Here is a 22,141-nt window from a genome sequence, read left to right as displayed (position 1 = left end):
TGGTGTTGAGAATCAAGCCCAGTGCCTCGCACATGCCAGGAAGTGTGCTACCGCTGAGCCCCAGCCCCAGCCCCTTTATTTTTAATTTTGAGACACAGTCTTACTAAGGCACAGGCTGCCCTTGAAATTGTGATCCTCCTGACTCAGCCTCTTGAGTAGCTGGAGTTATAGGCATGTGCCACGATGCCTGGCAAGGATAAGTTCTATAATAGTGTTCATTACTGAGTTTTTCAGGCAAGAGTAGTGATTTTCTTCTCAATGAAAGAATTTTTCCTATTAAGTTCACCACAGAAAGTTATTTCTCAGAACACAGAATGTAGTAAAGGAAGAGGCATGATATATTTTTACTGAAAGTAGTTTATTATGCAAACATGGCTTGAAAGGGTACTTATGTGTTTTTAAATGATGCCTAAACATAAGCCAAATGCAAAGACTTAGCACATCTATTATAAAAAGCCCTTATGAAGACAAAATTATTGAGAAATGTTTATTTTCCCTCTTGAAATGACTAATCCAGGAGATAATATGGCTGTAGGTGGTAAATTCAGTTTGCTTTCTTCATTGTTCCTCTCCTAAACCCCCAAATCTTTCAGAAGCACTTTAATGAGTTGCTTGCTGGTGCCTGGAAACAGAATGATGTCCAGACTTTACAGGCCCATGGCCCAGCGGACGGATGGGCTCTTTTCCTCCACACTGGCCACCATATCTTCAATGGCATTCCAGTCAAGATTGCTGAGGATGCTGCCAGTGCTCTCAGACATGCTGTGCATGCCAGCCACCCCAAAATGAGGCTCAGGCTCTTCCTGTGACAAGTCCTGTAGAATTGAGAGGGAAGACAGTTGTGGTAGCAGAGTTGTCCCATCCATCAAAGAGCTGAAGGGTGTCAAGGCTGTAGTTGCCCAGCACACCCAGACTGACAGTGAGCTGGACGTCATCTGACACTTACCCTGGCACAAGATCTGAACAGTGAGCAGAATGGATTTTAATGCCTATGGTACATTTATTTGTTCTCATGTTTGCTGTTTTGTAATGAAAAAGAAAATATAAACACTAGGAGAATTCTGAAAGAGAAATGCTGGAATACTAACCCACAAGGGTGGATGCCTTGAACGATTATCTCAAACTGACTTAAACAATCACTCAGTATCTCCACATCTCACAAAAAACAAACAATAGTAATAACAGTAACAAACACAGCGACTATCAGACAAACCCAACACTAGAATGGTGCTCACCTGCAAAAGGGAACCAGGAGTCTCATGAAGAATTCGGTGGATTTCAGGAGGTAACGTCCAGGGACTCGTCATGATCTCCTCTCTCTCGTATTCTATATGCACCTGCGTTGTCTGAGGTGCAAGCCCAGCACATCTATGTTTTTTTGTATGCTGCAGACATGGAGAAGGAGAGCCTTTGGAGGGAGAAGGACAAAACATATGTTGGAACTGATTCATCAATTCGATTGTTATTTTATTGTGATTTTACTGTCAAAGCCAAGACAGATAGATTTTACCTAACATTTGAATCACATGATCTGGAGTGGGTTCACTGTATAGTTCCAACGATTCCTGTCCTGTCAGTGTGTGTGATGGGCCACCTCTTTTGATTTGAAGTGTAATGGTAATCTTTACGACAAGAACTTCTAGGGAGGAGATCACAGGTAGAACTGGGAAGAACTCAGAATTCAGAACCCAGAGCCAGGCTTTGCTGGCCTCTGTGGACCCTGGGAGCAGCTTCCCACTTGCATGTGCTCTAGCTGTCTGTGCATAGTCTGCGTTTGGGCACAAGCCCTAGGGTGAGCATGGTGGCAACACATTATTCTCTTCCTCATTACCACATATATCCATATTTGTGGAAACTTTCATCTCAGTGCCTGGGAGCAGCTTAGCAAACCCCTCGGACATCAGGCTCTAGAGGAGCTTGTCTTGACAGCACATTCTACCCCTCACCAAGGTGGCCTCCCGAAGAAACATCCGAGACGTGGAAATAAACCCAAGCCGCCCACAGGCAGCCATGTGGCTCCCTGAAGGGAGGAAAACGAGGTAAGGGAATGATGAATTTTGGGCCCACATGGCCTTTTATGGCTCTATATGTGCTTGAAGCCAATATACCTCCAAGAAGTAAGCCCAGAAACAATGACAGCACACAATCTGTCATTTAGTGTGGGCTAAGCACTCTACGAACATTTAGTCCCTTACCAGAGAGCCACGGGCTTGGTCTTCGGTTCCTCTTAACATCTACACTCTGCCCAGCTGATCTCCTCCAAGTTCCCTGGCTTTAAATATCACCTACACGCTGAAAATTCTCAAACCTAAACCTCCAGCCTCACAGAGTTTAAAACTGCTTTCTCGACATCTTCACTCAGATGGGCAATAAACATCTGAATCTTAATATGTCCAAACAAAAATTAATTTTTACCTCCAAAATTCCATCCCAGTTAATGCTCAGGTTAAAGTCCCATCATCCCTCATCCTTTCTTAAATACCACACCTATTCCATTCAGTACATCTTAATCTAGTCTATGTTCAAAATATATCCTGAATCTAGTGAATTTCCCCCATTTTCTTTATTTTAACCCTAGTCTATACAACCTTTCGTTCCTTGTTTACTTCTGATTTTCTTCTCCTGCAGGTTCTAAAACAGAAAATGTCACCTACATGCTTAATTTCCTCCAGTGGAGCCTCATGAATCTAAAACTCCTTGTTTTAGCCTGTAGTATTTCACCTCTCCCCCCAACCATACCTCTGGCCATTTTTCCACACAGATCTTCTCTGTCATGCCAACTTTGTTTCTGTTTGGTGGCACTGAACTTGCTGTTCTCTTTGTAATTGTTTTGCTTTATCTTTACAAGATTTATCTCCTTATCATCATGCAAGATCTGTAGTTCAACATCACTATCTCAAAGAGATCTTTACCAACTCCAGCTAATATCAGCCCCACTCTCCCTTCTGTGTCAAGGTGCACTTCATGACTAAAATGACGTCATGTGGTAGGAGCTCATGGATGGTTGCTGAATTAATGTTCTTCATGACAAGTGTTATTATCTCCATATCACTTGCCTAAGATGTGGAAGATGACCTACCCCAGACCTGAGTTAATGCATTAACTTTCTGTTCCTTAGTGTGAGCAGTACACTACGGAGAGAGGCCTTTAGTGATAATTTTCATATCTGTGAGAAATGAATGGTCTACTTATTTTGGTCCCTAAGGCAGCAACTTTCCAAAAGTCTCTTCCTGGGGTGGCGAAGGAAGGGAGTAGGTAGGTGGCAATTCAAAAAGACCTAGCGGTTTTCTTTGAACTAGTCCCCTGAGCCTGAAAGAGAAACTAAGTTAAATCACTTGGCAGCACCTGTGATTGCCACTTTAACTTCCAGTGTGAGAGCTTGTGATCTAGTTGAAAACAGTTTGGCTTTTTTTTTTTTTTTTTTTTTGCTAAAGTCTATTTTGGGATGCCACTGAAAGTTCCAAGTTAAGTGTTTCAATAAATATCACTAAGGAATAAATATTGAAAAACTCAATGAAAGAAAAAAATCTAGGAGCAGACAATGGGAATGCATATGTGAACAAACACTGCAGTTTAAAAGAAAAAGAGAGACAGACTGAAGAAACCAACAAGTGGAGGTAGGGTGCCGAGGCTGTTCCTTCAGGTACTCAGGATATGGCCAGATCAGCGAAGGCCATGAACACCCACTCCACCCCGTCTCCGCTACAACTGATTTGGTATCTAGACCTCTACTCTTGTTTTGTTAAATAATTATTGCCATCTAGAAAGAATAACAAAAGTTAAAACACTGCCGAGTCTGCTGAAATTAAGATTAACATTTTAAAATTAAGGCTAATATCCCTACATTTAGGATAAACTTTTACCTGCGGAGTCTCTATAGACCTTGAGAGACTAACACTGGCATTCTCTCACCTTGCATTACCCATGGATGGCTCTGTAATTTCCTTCTCTTCAGATCATAATGAGTTTCTCTAGGATTTATTCGGGATATCAAATCTTGAGATGAAAATACAATATGAGAAAAATTCTGTGAAACTGAGGATGTGAACTTTCAAACGGAGGGCATTCCTGCCCCCAGTGTGAATAGTAAAAGCTTTATTTATTTTTACAACAAATTGTATTGTGTATATTTAAAGTATGTAACACATGTATATACACAAACGTCTATATGGAGGTCTATACATATATGTGTGTGTACATATACACACATATGTGTGTATATATGTGTGTGTATGTAAGATGGTTACTGTGGTGGAACAAATTAACATATCCATCTTGTCACATACTCACCAGTTCTTCCCCCTGACCCTTATGGCAAGAATGACTACAATCTATTCATTTAGCAAAAATCGTGAATGAAATGTACTACTATTAACTACAGTCCTCATTTTGTATACTGGGTCTTTGGACTTGTTCATCCTACATAGCTGGTATTTTGTACCCTACACTGACCTACACTGTCGCATTTCCTACCCCTCCTCAGAAACGACTATGTCTATATATGTTTGACACCTTCCCTTTTCTTTTAGAGTCCACATGTGAGAACATGCAATGATTTTCTTTCTGTGTCTGGCCTATTTCACTTAGCATGTCCTCCAGGTCCATCCATGTGGAAAATGGCAGGATCTCTTCTTCTTTTAAGGCTGATAATATTCCATCCTGTGTATATATAGTAATCCCTCCTTATCTGCAGTTTTTTGTTCTATAGTTTCAGCTACCCTCAGTCAACTATGGTCTTAAAATATTAAATGAAAAATTCTAGTACACAAGTTTTAAACTGTGTACTCTTCTTCATAGCATGATGAAATCTTGTGTAGTCTTGTTCCACCCTGCTTGGGACATGAATCATCCCTTTGTCCACTGTATCCATGCTGTATATGCTAACCACCCAATAGTCACTCAGCAATCTTCTTGTCAGATTGCCTGTCATAGTATTGTAGTGCTTGTGTTCAAGAAGCTCTTCATTTTACTTAATAATGATCCTAAAGTGCAACAATGATGATGATGGCAATTTGGATTATTAAAATAGTCAAGTGCTTCCTTTAAGTGAAAAGGTCAAGTTCTTGACATAAAAAGGGAATTTTAAAAACCCCATATGCTGATGTTGCTAATATATAGAGTAAGAATGAATCTTCTATGAAATTGTGAGAAAGGAAAAAGAAAAATTTGCTGGTTTAGCTGTCACACCACAAACTGCAAAGTGTATAGTCACAGTAAATGAGAAGCACCTGATTAAGATGGAAAAGGCATTAAACTTTATCATATGTATGTATGTATATGAAAAAAAGAGCATGTATAAGATTTGGTTCTATCTACAACTTCATGCATTCATTGAGGGTCTTGAACTTTATCTACCTTAGATAAGAGTAGATGCATTCATTTCTTGATGAACACCTAGGTTGTTTCCGGATCTTGGCTATTATGCATAATGCTGCAATGAATGTTGGGAGTGTAAAATCTTTACGGGGTACTGATTTAATACTTGGTCATTGGGCAGCTCTATTTTCAATTTCTTTAGAAAATTCTATATTGATTCCATAATGATTACACCAACCTACATTTCTACCTACAGCATACAAGGGCTCCAAACACTTGGAGTAAATAATACTTATTCTAAAAACTCCTAACTTTGATCCAGTTTGAAGTCCCCTGATATGTTTGCCATTGAGAGAATGATAGAAAAGGAAGACCTTGTCTACTTTAAACATCACTGGGTTCAAAATTACCCTAAGACAAAGCAGAAACACCCTCAAAAAAGGACTATGTACCAAATAAATATAGCGCCTCTGTTTTTTAAAAAAAACTATTAAAAGTATCAGTTTCACATGCTTATAAATATTTTAAAATATTCATATGTATATTCTTTTGTTATACTATGATTGAACCCAGGGGTGCTCTATCACTGAGCTACATCTCCAACATTTTAAATTTTTATTTCTTAATTTTGTGACAGGGTCTTGCTAAGTTGCCCCGATTGGCCTCAAATTTGGGATCCTCCTGCCTCAGTCTCCCAAATTGCTGGAATTACAGATGTGTACCACTGCACCCGGCTCATAGTGTTTTGATTTGCATTTCCTCGATGATTGAGCACCTTTTCGTGTTCCTGTTGGCCATTTTTATATCATCTTTGGAGAAATGTATAATCAAGTCCTTTGCCCATTTCTTCAGATTATGTTTTCAGGGCCTGAAGATATGGCTTAGTGGTAGAGCATTTGCCTAGCATGCAAGAGAAGCTGGGTTCAATCTCAAGTACTGTTTAAAAAAAAATCTGATTATATGTTTCCTTACTATTGAGTTGTGTGAGTTCTTTATAAATCTTGGATATTAATTCCCTGATATATGGTTTGTTTGCAAATATTTTCCCCCAAAACTGTAGGTTGCCTTTTCACTTTGTTGACGGTTTCTTTGCTGTGTGGAGGTTTTTTGGTGTAATATTCAAGGCCAATGTCAACTTTTCCATTTTCTTCTATGAATTTATGATTTTAGGTTTTTTACTTAAGTCTTTGATCCACTTTGAGTCAGTTTTTATGGATGGTGTAAGAGAAGGGTGTGCTATAGTTTGGATCTTGAATGTCCCCCAGGACTGGTGCTGAAGGCCTAGTCCTCACCTCATGATACAAGAGGGAGGTGTCAGAACCTTAGGAAGTGCAGCCTAGTGGGAGGAAGTTAATTTGAGGGCATCTCTGCAAGGTGGCACTGTGATCCTGGCCCCGTCCTAAGGTACGCAGCTTCCTCTGCCATAAGCTCCCACTGTGACAGAGTACACTCCCCCACACAGAGGCAGTGGGACCAAGCAAAGGTGGATGGAGACTTCTGAATCCATGAGCCAAAAACAGCCCCTTTTTTATGCATATTTTGTCACAATGACAAAAAGCTAACATGGAATATTGGTACTGAAAAGTAGGGCCACCACTGGACTATAACTGATGATGTGGTTCAGAATTGGTTCATGGGAAGAGTCTGGAAAAGTTTGCAGGAGGAGGTCAGAGAATGCCTAGAATGCTGTAAGCAGAGCTTAATGGGTGGTTCTGGTGGGTCTAGAATGCCGAGAGGAAAGTGGACAGTAAAGTTTAGACTCACAAGGTTTCAGATGGGTATGAGGACTCTTGGAAACTGGACTGGGTGCCACCAATGTTACATCATAAAGAATTTCAATTCCTTTTGTCCCCACCCTAAGATCTGATGTGAGGGTGAACTTAAGGAGGCTGATGGCTGAGGAATTTTCAAGGTAGCAAATCCTTTAGGCAGCAGCTTGGGTTTTGATGGCTACTTTTAGCCAGATTGATAGTGAGAACTGGAAGCAAACAACAAAGAGATGAAAAACTTGCAGCTTGGTGAGAAAAGCAACATGTTTACAGTTGCAGCCCAGGAGGGCATGGAGATTAGCACACCTAAAAAGAACCAAGAGCATTTTGCACCAAGATAACAGGAAAATGCTTTGTGGGCTCCTCAGGAATTGGCAGGACCTCCCCCATCAGACCCCACACATCACACTGCATATCATAATATCACAGGCTCAATAGTGTAAAACTAAACTCACTTCAAAGCCAATGCAGTGCCAGAATGCCCAGTTAACTGGGAGGTTGAGGCAGGAGGATTGCAAGTTTGAGGTCAACTTGACAACTTAGTGAGACCTTGTCTCAAAATTGAGGACAGACAGCATGTGGCAGGTTGAGTCCCTGCAAGTAGTCTCTGACAGACTGATGAATAATGAAGCTGTTACTGTGAAACCAGAGCTGCAATGGGACCCCAGGAAGTTGTGTTGCCAGAAACATAAAATGCCTTGCAAGGGAAGATGCAGGCAGGGAGCATAGCAAGTCCGAGACAGTGGGCTGCAACCAGCGATACGCATTTGCAACTTACTTCATGCCATTGTGTGCCCTGTATGCCAGACATGGAGCTTTAAGATTTAATGTTTGCCCTGATGGGTTTGTTTTGCTTTGCTCTGAGTCTTCCTTATTATTTTACTATTCTCTCATCAAGAATGGAAATGTTCCTGAGTGTGCTGTTTTTAAGTCCTTTGAATATAGACCAAGGAGAGGGATAGCTGGGTCGAATGGTGGTTCCATTCCCTATTTTCCAAGGAATCTCTATACTGCTTTCCAAATTGGTTGCACCAATTTGCAGTCCCACCAGCAGTGTATGAGTATGCCTTTTTCCCTACATCCTCGCCAATACTTACTGTTGTTTGTCTTTTTTTTTTTTTTAAAGAGAGAGTGAGAGAGGAGAGAAAGAGAGAGAGAGAGAGAGAGAGAGAATTTTTAACATCCATTTCCTAGTTCTCGGCGGACACAACATCCTTGTTGGCATGTGGTGCTGAGGATCGAACCGCCAGGCGAGCGCTCTACCACTTGAGCCACATCCCCAGCCCCTGTTGTTTGTCTTCATAATAGCTGCCATTCTGACTGGAGTGATTTTGATTTGTATGTCTCTAATTGCTAGTGATGATGAACAAAATTTTTTCATGTGTTTGTTGATTGATTTTATATCATCTTCTGAGAAGTGTCTGTTCAGGTCCTTGGCCCATTTGTTGACTGGGTTATTTGGTTTTTTGGTGCTTAGCTTTTTTGAGTTCTTTATATAACCTAGTGATTAGTGCTCTATCTGATGTGTGAGGGGTAAAACTCTGCTCCCAGGATGCAGGCTCTGTATTCACCTCACAGATTGTTTCTTTTGCTGAGAAGAAACTTTTTAGTTTGATTTCATTCCATTTATTGATTCTTTTTTTTTTTTTTTTTTTTTTTTTTTTTTAGAGAGAGTGAGAAAGGAGAGAGAGAGAATTTTTACTATTTATTTTTTAGTTCTCGGCGGACACAACATCTTTGTTGGTATGTGGTGCTGAGGATCGAACCCGGGCCGCACGCATGCCAGGCGAGTGCGCTACCGCTTGAGCCACATCCCCAGCCCCCATTTATTGATTCTTGATTTTAATTCTTGTGCGAAAGGAGTCTTATTAAGGAAGTTGGGGCATAATCCCTCATAATGAAGATTAGGGCCTACTTTTTCTTCTATTAGAAGTAGGGTCTCTGATTGTATTCTTAAGTCCTTGATCCATTTTTGAGTTGAGTTTTGTGCAGGGTGAGAGATAGGGGTTTAATTTCATTTTGTTGCATATGAATTTCCATTTTTCCCAGCACCATTTGTTGAAGACGCTATTTTTTCTCCAGTGCATGTTTTTGGCACCTTGTCTAATATAATTGTAGTTTTGTGGGTTAGACTCTGTGTCTTCTATTCTGTACCATTGGTCTACCAGCCTGTTTTGGTGCCAATACCATGCTGTTTTTGTTACTATCGCTCTGTAGTATAGTTTAAGATCTGGTATAGCGATGCCACCTGCTTCACTCTTCCTGCTAAGAATTGCTTTAGCTATTCTGGGTCTCTTATTTTTCCAGATGAATTTCATGATTCCTTTTTCTACTCACATGAGGAATGTCACTGGAATTTTGATCGGAATTGCATCAAATCTGTATAGTGCTTTTGGAAGTATGGTCATAATATTAATTCTGCCTATCCAAGAGCAAGGTAGATCTTTCTATCTTCTAAGGTCTTCTTTGACTTCTTTCTTTAGAGTTCTGTAATTTTCATCATATAGATCTTTCACCTCTTTCATTAAGTTGATTCCCAAGGTTTTTTTTTTTTTTTTCTTTTTTTGAGGCTATTGAAAATGGGGTAGTTTTCCTCATTTCCTTTTCTGAGGATTTGTCACTGATATACAGAAATGCTTTTGATTTATGGGTGTTGGTTTTAAATCCTGCTACTTTGCTGAATTCATTTATTAATTCTAGAAGTTTTTTGGTGGAATTTTTAGGGTCTTCTAGGCATACTACAGGGACACAGCCTCATTAATGTTTATACAGCACAATTCACAATAGCTAAATTGTGGAACCAACCTAGATGCCCTTCGATAGATGAATGGATTTTTTTTTTTAAAAACTGGCATATATACACAATGGAATATTACTCAGCAATAAAAGAGAATAAAATCATGGCATTTGCAGGCAAATGGATGGAGTTGGAGAAGATAATGCTAAGTGAAGTTAGCCAATCCCAAAAAGCCAAATGCTGAATATTTTCTTTGATATAAGGAGGACAATTCATAGTGGGATAGGGAGAGGGATCATGGGAGAAATAGACAAACTCTAGATAGGGCAGAAGGGTAGGAGGGGAAAGGAGGGGACATGGGGTAATTAATGATGGTGGAATGTGATGATCATTATTATCCAGAGTACATGTATGAAAACATGAACTGGTGTGAATATACCATGTATACAACCAGAGATATGAAAAATTGTGCTCTATATATGTAATAAGAATTGTAATGCATTTCACTGTTATATATAAATAAAAAAAAGAAAAAAAATGAACAACAACAAAAAAAGAAAGGAAATGTTTACCCCATGCCATTGTATTTTGGAAATATATAACTTGCTTTTTATTTTTTTAAACTTTTTACATATTTTTATTGGTGCAATACAATTAAAAATAATGATGAGCTTTGTTATTATATGTTCATACCTGCACATGATATAACATTATTATTTGGCTAACATCATTCCCCAGAATTTCCCCTTTCTTATACGGATCTACCTTTGATTTTCATGAGATCCCACTATCATCTTTTTTACTTTTTCCTCTTTCACATATGAAAGAAAACATGACCTCTGACTTTCTATTGAACATAATGTCTTCAAGTTTCATCAATCCTCCTGCAAATGACACAATTTCATCCTTCCTTATGGCTAAATAAAGCTCCATTGTGTATATATACTACATTTACTTTTTTTTTCTTTTTTCCTTCTTCTGCTTTTTATTTTTATGGGATTTCTCAGCTCAGCTTGCCTTAAAATCTCACAAAACTATGGATTTGGACTTTTAAAATGCATTTTAACTTAGGTTTTTTTTTTTTTTTTTTTTTTTTTTTTTTTTTTTTTTTTTTTTTTTTTGAGAAAGGGTCCTGCTGTGTTAGCCAGGCTTGTGTCAAACTCCTGAGCTCAAAAATCCCCCCACCTCAGCCACCCAAGTGCTGGAATCACAGGTATGTACCACCCACCACATGTGGCTTGGACTTAGACTTCTGAAAAATGCTGGAGCTATTCAGAATTTGGGGACTCTAGCAAGATAAAGTGCGTGCATTTTGCATTGTGAGATGGACATGAGCCTCTGGGGCCAGGGATGGAAGGACATAGTTTGAGTCTTTACTGTCCCCAGAAGGCCCACCTACTGTAGGCTGGCTCCTGACCCTGTGGCCAGTAGGAGGCAGTGGAGTCTTAGGTGATGGGGCCTAAAAGGAGAAAGCAAGGAAGTCCGGTCATTGGAAGCATCATGGAGAAATGGGGACCTGGTCCCTTCTTCTCTTTCACTCCTAGCTTCCATGAGGCATACAGCTTCCCCCCACCCCAGGTGCTTCGGCCATGAATGACTGCCTCAGAATAGGCCCAAAGCAACGGGGACAAACAACTGTGAACTGAAATCTCTGAACTGTAAGCCAAAATAAAATTTTCCTTCTTATAAGTTGAGTATCTCAAATATTTTCACAGTGGTAGAAAGAAAGGACTAACATAGGGTCCGATTTCTTTTGAGTGTGGAAATCTTGTTTTCCAAGTATTATTTCCCGAAGAGACCATCCTTTCCACATTGTATCTCTCTGGTTCCCTTGTTGAAAATTAGTTTGCCTTATATGTTTGGATGTATTTATGAATTTTCTCTTCTGTTTCACTGGTCTGTGTGTCTGTTTTTATGTCGCTACCATTCTGTTTTGATTACTATAGTTTTCTAATATAATTTTATTTATTTTGTGGTGCTGAGGATTGAACCCAGGCCTTCATACATGCGCAGCAAGTGTTCTGTACCCAAGCTACACATTCAGCCCATAGTGTATTCTATTTTTAAATCAGGAATGTGAGGCTTCCCATTTTGGTTTTTGCCCAGAATTGCTTTGGCTACTTTGAGATTTTTTTGTAGTTCCATACCAATTTCACAATTGTATTTTCATTTCTGATAGGGATTTGCATTGAATCTAGATATTGCTTTTGATAGGGACTGTATTGAATCTACATCTTGTGTTAGGTACTATGGACATTTTTACAACATTGTTTAATCTATAAGCCTGAAATATCTAGACTTTTTTTTGTATCTTTTATAATTTCTTTCATCGGTATTTAATAGTTTTCAGTGTACAGGTCTTTCATCTCCTTGGTTAGATTAATTCTTTAAGAGTTTTTTTAATGCTATCGAAAGCAAACTTTTATTTTATTTGTGGTCCTGGGGATCCAACCTAGGGCCTCATTCATGCATGGCAGGCACTACCACTGAGCTATATCCTCAGCCCCTGAAACTGTTTCCTTGATTCATTTTTTGGCTAGTCATTGTTTGTATATAGGGATGCAATGAATTTCTGTATGCTGATTTTATATCCTAAAACTACTCAGTTCATTTGTTAGACCCAAGTTTTTATTTAGTGGAGTCTTAGAGGTTTTCTACATATGGAATTATGTATACTTCTTCCTTTCTGATTTGGATGCCTTATTACTAGCAAGAGTTGTCTTAAATAGAAGAGTTGAAAGCATGTTCTTACTTTTACCAGATCTTAGAGGAAAAGCTTTCAGTTTCTCCACAAATCAATCATGCTAATCTAACTATGAGGGATTTTTATAATAGCCTTCATTAAATTGAGGATGTTTTCTTGTATTCCTAGAATGTAAACAAGTTTTTATCAAAAAAAGATGTTGAATTTTTCAAATGTTTTTCCTGTGTCAGCTGATATGATCACATCTTTCAATCTGTTAATATGATATATCACACTATATCACACTACTTGATCTGTGTATGCTAAAATAGCCTTGCATGCAGGGATAAATCCATCTTGATAGAGATGTATAATTTTTTTGGTGTATTGTTGAATTTTATTTGCTAATATTTTATTGACAAATGTTGCATGAATGTTTATGAGTGATATTGGCCTGTAGTTCCCTTGTACTTCCTTTGTCTGGCTTAGGCATCAAGGTGATGCTGGCTTCACAAATGTGTCAGGAAGTATTTTCTCTAGATCTATTCTTGGAAGAGTTTATTATGTATTAATATTAATTCTTCTTTGAAAGTTTGACAGAATTCAACTGTAATGCCATCTAGTTCTAGATTTTTCTGTGTTAGAAGGTTTCAAATTACTACTTCTATCTTTTGGCTTGTTAATGGTTATTTCAGGCTTCCTATTTATTTCTCCCTGACTCAATTTTTGTTTTTTTGTACCAGGGATTGAACTCAACGAGCACTTGACAGCTAAGCCACATCCCCAGCCCTATTTTGTATTTTATTTAGAGACAGGGTCTCACTGAGTTGTTTAGCATCTGGCTTTTACTGAGGCTGACTTTGAAACTTTGATCCTCCTGTATCAGACTCCAGAGCTGCTGGGATTACAGGTGTGCGCACCACTGTGCCTGGCCCTGACTCAACTTTGATAGGTTGCATTTTTCTAGAAATTTATCCACTTTCCTCTGTTATCAAATTTATTGCTGTAAAATTGTTCACTAGTCTTTCATGATCCTTTTTATTTGAGGTGTCACGTTTCCAGTTTTGTTCCTTACCTTACATATTTGAGTCTTTTCTTAGTCCAGCTAAAAGTCTATCAACTCTATTTTTTCAAAAACCAGCTTAGTTTTATTAATTTCCAATGTTGTTTTTTTATTCTCTATTTCTATTCTGATATTTATTATTTCCTTCGTTCTGCTAAACTTGAGTTTGTTTCTCTTTTTCTCACTCCTTGAGGTGTAATGTTAGGTTAATTAATTGGGATCTTTCATATTTTTTAATGTAGGCATTTATTGCAATAAAATTTTCCATTAGAACTGCTTTTGCTGCATCCTATAGATTTTAGTATGTTGTGTTTCCATTTTCTTTTGAAGATACTATTAATTTTTCTTTTATTTTCTTCTTTGATCCATAGTTATTCAGGAGCATTTTAATTTCTACATATTTGTGAATTTTCCAAAATTCTTCCTATTTTTGATATCTAATTTCATTCTAGTGTGGTAAAGACAAATCCTCTGAGAAGGAAATGAGGAAAACTACCCATTCACAATAACCGCAAAAAAAAAAAAAAAAAAAAAAAAAGCCACTTGGGAATAAACTTAACGAAAGAGGTAAAAGATCTATACGATGAAAACTACAGAACCCTAAAGAGAGAAATCAAAGAAGACCTTAGAAGATGGAAAGATCTACCTTGCTCTTGGATAGGCAGAATTAATATTATCAAAATTACCATACCTCCAAAAGCACTATATAAATTTAATGCAATTCCAATCAAAATTCCAATGATATTCCTCATAGAAATAAAAAAAAAAGCAATCATGAAATTCATCTGGAAAAATAAGAGACCCAGAATAGCTAAAGCAATCCTTAGCAGGAAGAGTGAAGCAGGTGGCATCATTACACCAGACCTTAAATTATACTACAGAGCAATAGTAACAAAAACAGCATGGTATTGGCACCAAAACAGGCTGGTAGACCAATGGTACAGAATAGAGGACACAGAGACTAACCCACAAAACTACAATTATCTTATATTAGACAAAGGTGCCAAAAACATGAACTGGAGAAAAGATAGCCTCTTCAACAAATGGTGTTGGGAAAACTGAAAATCCATATGTAACAAAATGAAATTAAATTCCTATCTCTCACCATGCACAAAACTTAACTCAAAATGGATCAAGGACCTAGAAATCTGCATCTAATAGAAGAAAAAGTAGGCCCTAATCTTCATCATGTAGGATTATGCCCCAACTTCCTTAATAAGACTCCTATAGCGCAAGAATTAAAATCAAGAATCAATAAGTGGGATGAAATCAAACTAAAAAGTTTTCTCTCAGCAAAAGAAACCATCTGTGAGATGAATACAGAGCCTACATCTTGGGAGCAAATTTTTATCCCTCACACATCACATAGAGCACTAATCACTAGGGTATATAAAGAACTCAAAAAGCTAAGCACCAAAAATAAACCAAATAACCCAATCAACAAATGGGCCAAGGACTTGAACCGATACTTCTCAGAAGATGATATACAATCAATCAACAAATATATGAAAAAATGCTCATCATCTCTAGCAATCAGAGAAATGCAAATCAAAACTACTCAAAGATATCATCTCACTCCAGTCGGAATGGCAGCTATTATGAAGACAAACAACAACAACTGTTGGTGAGGATGTGGGGTGGGACTGCAAATTGGTGCAGCCAATATGGAAAGCAGTATGGAGATTCCTTGGAAATCTGGGAATGGAACCACCACCATTTGACCCAGCTATCTCTCTCCTTGGTGTATACCCAAAGGACTTTAAAACAGCATACTACAGGGACACAGCCACATCAAAATTTATTGCAGCACAATTCACAATAGCTAAACCTTGGAGCCAACCTAGATGCCCTTCAGTGGATGAATGGGTAAAAATAATGTGGCATATATACACAATGGAATTTTACTCAGCAATAAAAGAGAATAAAATCATGGCATTTTCAGGTAAATGGATGGTGTTGGAGAAGATAATGCTAAGTGAAGTTAGCCAATCCCCAAAAAACAAATGCCGAATGTTTTCTCCATATGAGGAGGCTGACTCATAGTGGGGTAGGGAGGGGGAGCATGAGAGGATTAGATGAATTCTAGTTAGGGAAGAGGAGTGAGAGGGAAAGGGAGAGGGTAGGGGATTATCAAGGATGGTGGAATGTGATGGACATCATTATCCAAAGTACATGTATGAAGACATGAATTGTGTGTCAACCTACTTTACATACAAATAGAGACATGAAAAATTATGGTATACATGTGTAATAAGAACTGTAATGCAAAAAAAAGTACATGTATAAAAATATAAATTGGCGTGAACATACTTTATATACAAAGATATGCAAAATTTTACTCTATATGTGTAATAAGAATTGTAATGCATTCCGCTGTCGTGTATTTAAAAAAATAAAACAAAACATGCTATATGAGTTGAGGATGTCTCAATGGAAGAGCAATTGCTCAGCATGTACAAAGCCCCGGGTTCAAATCCCAGCACTTCCCCCACTAAAAAACAAAACAAAACAAAAATGAAACTCTTGATTTTAATTTGTCAAGACTTGTTTTGTGGCCTACAATATAGTCCATGTATCTTGGAGAATGTTCCATGTACACTAGAGAAGAATGTGTATTCTGCTGCTGTTGAATGGAAGGTTCTGTATGTATTTGGTCCATTTTATCTAAAGTGCTATCAATTTCTGCTGATATGCATTAGTATTGACTTAATGTATCTGGGTTCTCCAATGTTATATGCATATATATTTATAACTGTTATGTCTTCTTGATGAGTCCTTTATCGTTAAGTAATGACCTTCGTTTTTTGTGATAGTTTCTGACTTAAAGAGAAATGTAATTTGATCTACATATAGTTACCCTTTCTCTCTTTTGTTACCATTTGCATAGAGTGTCTTCTTCTGTTCCTTCACTTTTGGTCTATATGTGTCAGTAAAAGCTTTCTAAGGTGAAGAAACCCAATAGCGGAAATCAGGCCAGCAAATACACTCTTTCTCCAATGGAGAGTGGGAAACGACACTCACTTTCTTTGAACAAATTGCCAAACAATACCTGAAAAATCTAAAACCGAATGATAAGCCTAAACCCATTACTTCTTCCACTCCTAAAAATAAAACCTTACTCCCTAGTGGCACATATCTGTAATCACAGCTATTTAGATGGCCGAGCAGGAGTATTGCAAATTCAAGGCCAGCAAGACAACTTAGTAAGATCCTATCAGGATCTGGGAATGTAGCATAGTCGGACACTTGCCTCAGACACACAAGGTACTGAGTTCAGTCTCCAGCATTGCAAAGCACAAACAAACTAAAAATCTTGTTTCTCTTGCCGTACTTGTGTCAATTAGTGGGCCACAGTCTAGTCAGCACTCAAGCCAGAAACCCAGAGTTATACTCATTTTTTTTTTCTCTCAGAGGTAGGCTACCGCTGGACAATGATCAAATACCTCATGCACTTCTACCTCTGAAGCTTTCATAAAAATACAATATAAACAGGGCACAGTTGCACACTCCTATAATCCCAGATACCTGGGAGGCTGAGGCAACAGGATCACAAGTTTGAGGCCAGTCTTGGCAACTTAGATCCTGTCTCAAATTTTTAAAAAATAAGAAATGTTGAAGATGTACCTTGCTGGTACTAGATTCAATCCCGAGTAAAACACACACACACACACACACACACACACACACACACACACAAATTTAGATATAATTTCCACTGCTTTTAAGGACAACATTGGGGACATTTTATCTGATGTACTAAACATTGTTAGATAGTTGCTTAGAAGATAATTTAAAAATTACCAATGGGCTGGGGATGTAGCTCAGTTAGTAGAGTGCTTGCTTGCATGTACAAGGTCCTGGGTTCAATCCCTAGCACACACACACACAAAAGATTACGGAGTACTCTAAACTAGAAAATATTCTATAAAAGATTAAAATAAGAAACTGAAAGAAAAAAAACATCTAGCCTGGGATTATAAAATTAAAAGCACAGGAAATTAGTGATCCTAATAACTAAAAAGCTTAGGTTTTAATGCATTCATGTGGAAATAATGGGAAAAGAATCAAATAGAACATTGAGAAAATACAGCCATTCACATTAAGAACTTGATGAATGAGTTGAACATCAGATTGGAAATAGCTGAAGAGAAATGTAGTAAACTGGAAGATCTGCAATGAAGAGGTATCGCAGAGAAAAAGGCAGTTCTTTTCTTTAAATGTGGATAACTACAGACCTCATTAGATGAGTGTGGGGATTAAGTGAGATCATGTATATAAGGTGTTAACAAATTGGCAGAGTAAGCACTCTTTTTTTTTTTTTTTTTTTTTAATTTATGGGCACTCAACCACTAGAGCCACATACCCCCCATCACAATTTTGTATTTTATTTGCAGACAGGGTCTCACTGAGTTGCTAAGTGCCTCACCTTTGCTGAAGCTGGCTTTGAAAACTGTCAACTACTACTACTTTTATTGTCCTAAGGAGATCTGAAGGTCCCTGGACTTCTCTATGCCTCATTGTGCTCAGCTGTAGGATTGGGATAGCAGTACCCTGCCTATCTACCACAGTTCTTATGTACATTCTATTAGAGCCTGTATTTTGTAGGTGAGAAAAGTGAGACTTATATAAATGGAATTGCAACTCTTGTCCATGGTTACCAAGTCAACAGTGAATTAGGATTTCATACAAATAAACTTTCCAAAGCCTTATCTCTGAAACACATCCTCCTGTAATTACACCCTTCAACCTGAAATCTACATTTGAAATTTCTAAGTCTGATTTGTGATTATTTAAAATTTACTATTAAATTTAAGAACGTTCCATTCTTTATTCCTTACCTGTTGGGAAGGTAACTGGAGACTGCACAGCCTTTCTTAGTGCCTCTTTGGCTCCACCAGCTCTTTTCTCTATGGGGAAATTGGCAGCTCCTATAAAATCAGACACAATTTTTGCAGTTTAATAAGAATATGATTTTTCACACATCATAGTCTTAAGTTCTTTGAGGATAGAAACCTTCTGGAAGTTCTGATTCTGTTCAACAAGCCTTGCTTATAGTAGGTGCCCAATCAATATTGGTTGATCCAGGGGCTGGGGATGTGGCTCAAGCGGTAACTGCGGCCCGGCATGTGTGCGGCCGGGTTTGATCCTCAGCACCACATACAAACAACGATGTTGTGTCCGCCGAAAACTAAAAAATAAATATTAAAATTCTCTCTCTCTCTCTCTCTCTAAAGAAAAAAATGTTTAAAAAAATATTGGTTGATCTGAACCAAGAAAGCAAAGTAAAGGTATGTCAAGCATTGGGGTTGTGGCTCAGTGGTAGACACCTGCCTAGTATGTGTGAGGCACTGGATTCGTTCTTCAGTACCACATAAAAATAAATAAATAAATAAAGTTATTGTGTCTATCTACAACCAAAAAAACCCATATATTCATATATATGTGAATATATATGTATATATGAATGAGAGTTATTTTTTTAAAAAGTAAGATAAAAGAAGAGGGGAAACTGAACTTTGGGACTTGATATCCAAGAGCACAACTATGATCATTTTTCAAATGGCAAATGTGTTTCAATGACATCTCTAGCAACTGGAAAATCCAAGAGCACAATAGCCTACTAGCAGTAAACACTCAGATAAAATGTCAAGTTAAGGGGCTGGGGTTGTGGCACAGTGGTAGAGTGCTTGCCTAGCAAGTGCAAGGTCCTGGGTTCAATCCCCCGCACAACATAAAAATAAATAAATAAAACAAAGGTATTGTGTCTAACCGCAACTAAAAAATAAATATTTAAATAAGTGTCAAGTTAAAATTTAGCAAGAGAATAATTAAGATTTCTTAAACTCAAAGATTAATAGTAACCATTTGCCAAACATTACTTATAATCCTCAATGACTCTCAAGTAGGTTTCATTCATTCATTCATTCATTCATTCATTCATTCATAGATGGGGTTGGCCTTGAACTCCCCGACTCAAGTGATCCTCCTGCCCCAGTCTCCCACACACTGGAACTACAGGCATACAATATGGCATCAAATGACATAGGTTTGAAAACAATTTTTTTTTCATGTTACTAGAGATTGAACCTAGGGGAGCTTTACCACTGAGCCATATCCTCAGCTCTTTTCATTTTTTATTTTAAGACAGGGTCTCGCTAAGTTGCCATGTCAAGTTGGTGAATATGGCCTCAAAATTTTGATCCTCCTGCCTCAGCCTCCCAAATTGCTGAGACTACAACTGGTGTGCACCATGACACCTGGTTAAATGAGGTAGATTTCAAAGAGAGCATCTGAGGATATAAAATAGGCAGCAGAACTGGGAAATGAATCTAGGTCTTGATTCTAAAACCTAGAACTTCATTAAAGTGACAGTTAAGCTGGGATAATAGTTGGGCACATGGTAGTACTGTTGACTCTGTATAAATGCTATGGTACCCTCAATTAATATCTTTGAACATAATTTATTTACATTTAGCTATTTTTAGGTCAATCAAAGCTAAATAGCCATTTTTCATTTGGCCAATTATCCAAGTATTTCATTTGTTCCATGTAAGGGGTAGTACAAAGAGGAGGAAGAGAGTGTTACTATACTCTAGCATGGTTCACAACATTTTATAAGAAACTATAGGGTAAGACTTATTGTACCTCTTCCAGAGGGGCATAAACATGTTATTAAGGATTCAGAGACAGAAAAATAACTATTTTAGCCACCATTTACCACTAATCTTCACAGCAAACATGCAAGTTAAATATCAGCTTCAATTCAGAAATAATAATGCAGAATTTAAACAGAATATATCAGATTGGAAGAACTAAACAAGAGTAAGGATGCTTTTAAGACACAGAAGTGAGACACTATGAGTGTGAAAGTATAAGGGAGAATTTCAAATAAGGAATGTGAGTTCAAAAGCATAGCAGGTGGCTGGAAAATGAACATAGATTATATAAGGAAAGGAGTCAGGAATACTTGGAAGATGGCCTGAGGCCAGGAAGGGTCTATACATATCTCTGAGCTTGTAGCAGATCACCTCACCTGGTATATTCAGCAAGAGCAGGTGGACCAAAAATTGGCTGAGGCCACACTACACAGTCAAGAGTGCAAGGTGGGAGCTGAGGATATAGCTCACTTGGCAGAGCGCTTGCCTTGCATGCACAGGCCCTGGGTTCAATCCCCAGCACCATCAAAAAAAAAAAAAAGTGCAAGGTAATAATGAAGAATTTTCATGGGGCAGATATGAGAGGAAGACACATTTCCATGTATTCCAAGACTTCCCCCAGATATTAAAAAATCATAGTAACTATAGAAAACATTCCACTGCTGTCGTGTGTTTAAAAAAATAAAATCAATGACAGATAAAAAAAATAATAATGATAAATAAAGGCTGGGATGTATAAAAAAAAAAAAGTGTCTGTTTCAGGACTAAGGTTGTGGCTCAGTGGTAGAGCGCTCGACTAGCTCATGCAAGGCCCTGGGTTCAATCCTCAGCACCACATAAAAATAAATAAATAAAATGAATGTATTGTGTCCAACTACAACTATAAAATAAATATTTAAAAAAGAAATGTCTGTTTCATTCATTTGCTCATTTATTAATTGGTGTGTGTGTGTGTGTGTGTGTGAACTTCTTTGAGTTCTTTACATATTGTGGATATTAATCCCGTGTCAAAAGAATAGCTAGCAAAGATTTTTCTCCCATCCTGTGGGTTCTCTCTTCACATTCTTGTTTCCTTTGATATGCAGAGGCCTTTTAATTTGATGTCTTCCCATTTATTAACTCTTGGTATTATTTCCTTTAGGAATCCTATTGAGAAAGTCATTGCCTGTGCCTACATGTTGGAATGTTGACCTTATGTTTCTTCAAGGATTTTTGTGATTGATTTTTGTGTGAAGAAGGTCATTGGTATTTTGATGCGGATTATACTGAATCTGTACATTGTTTTTGGTAGTATAGCCATTTTAACAATGTTAATTCTGCCTATCCATGAATATGGGAGGTCTTTTCATCATTTTTTGTCTTCCTCATTTTCATTCTTCAATGTTTCTATAGTTTTTATTGCCCAGACCTTTCACCTCCTTGTGAAAGGAGATTTATTCTTCAGTATTTTTTTCTTTTTCTTTTTTGAATGGTATTATTTTCCTGATTTCTTTCTCAGCAGATTAATTATCGGTATAATGAAAATCTAATGATTTTTGGGTCTTTTCACATTTTTTATTGGAGTCCTATAGTTGTACATAATGATGGGGGAAAGCTATTGATTTTTGTATGCTGATTTTCTAATCTGCTACTTTACTAAATTTGTTTATTAACTCTAATAGTCTACTAATGGGGCTTTTTGGAACTTCTAAATACACAATCATATCATGTACAAACAGTGATATTTTGACTTCTTCCTTTCCTATTTTTATCCCTTATTTCCTTCTCTTGCCTACTGCTCTGGCTAGAACTTCTACTACTATATTAAATAAGAGTGGTGGGAGTAGACAACCACACATCCTTGTCTTGTTCTGGATTTTAAAGGAAATGCTTTTAGTTTTTCCCCATTCACTCTGATGTTGGCTTTCGACTTGTTAT

The 22,141-nt window shown here is 37.7% G+C and overlaps 1 protein-coding gene across 1 annotated transcript in view; it reads right to left on the bottom strand.

The window, feature by feature from the left end:
- Positions 1 to 391: 391 nt before the first annotated feature.
- The window catches only part of Cplane1 (ciliogenesis and planar polarity effector complex subunit 1), a 139,786-nt gene continuing 118,036 nt past the window's right edge, over positions 392 to 22,141 (bottom strand). Inside the window, exons 52-54 of the mRNA XM_077800139.1 lie at positions 18,407 to 18,496; positions 1,236 to 1,408; positions 392 to 815 (exon numbers count right to left, since the gene is read on the bottom strand). Coding sequence (XP_077656265.1) covers positions 648 to 815; positions 1,236 to 1,408; positions 18,407 to 18,496 — 431 coding nt within the window. The 3' untranslated portion in view covers positions 392 to 647. The remainder of the gene's footprint in view (positions 816 to 1,235; positions 1,409 to 18,406; positions 18,497 to 22,141) is intronic.

The sequence above is a fragment of the Urocitellus parryii genome, chromosome 1 (assembly GCF_045843805.1).
Source record: "Urocitellus parryii isolate mUroPar1 chromosome 1, mUroPar1.hap1, whole genome shotgun sequence".
NCBI classification, from domain to species: Eukaryota; Metazoa; Chordata; class Mammalia; order Rodentia; family Sciuridae; genus Urocitellus; species Urocitellus parryii.
This window is presented reverse-complemented; position numbering and strand designations above follow the sequence as displayed.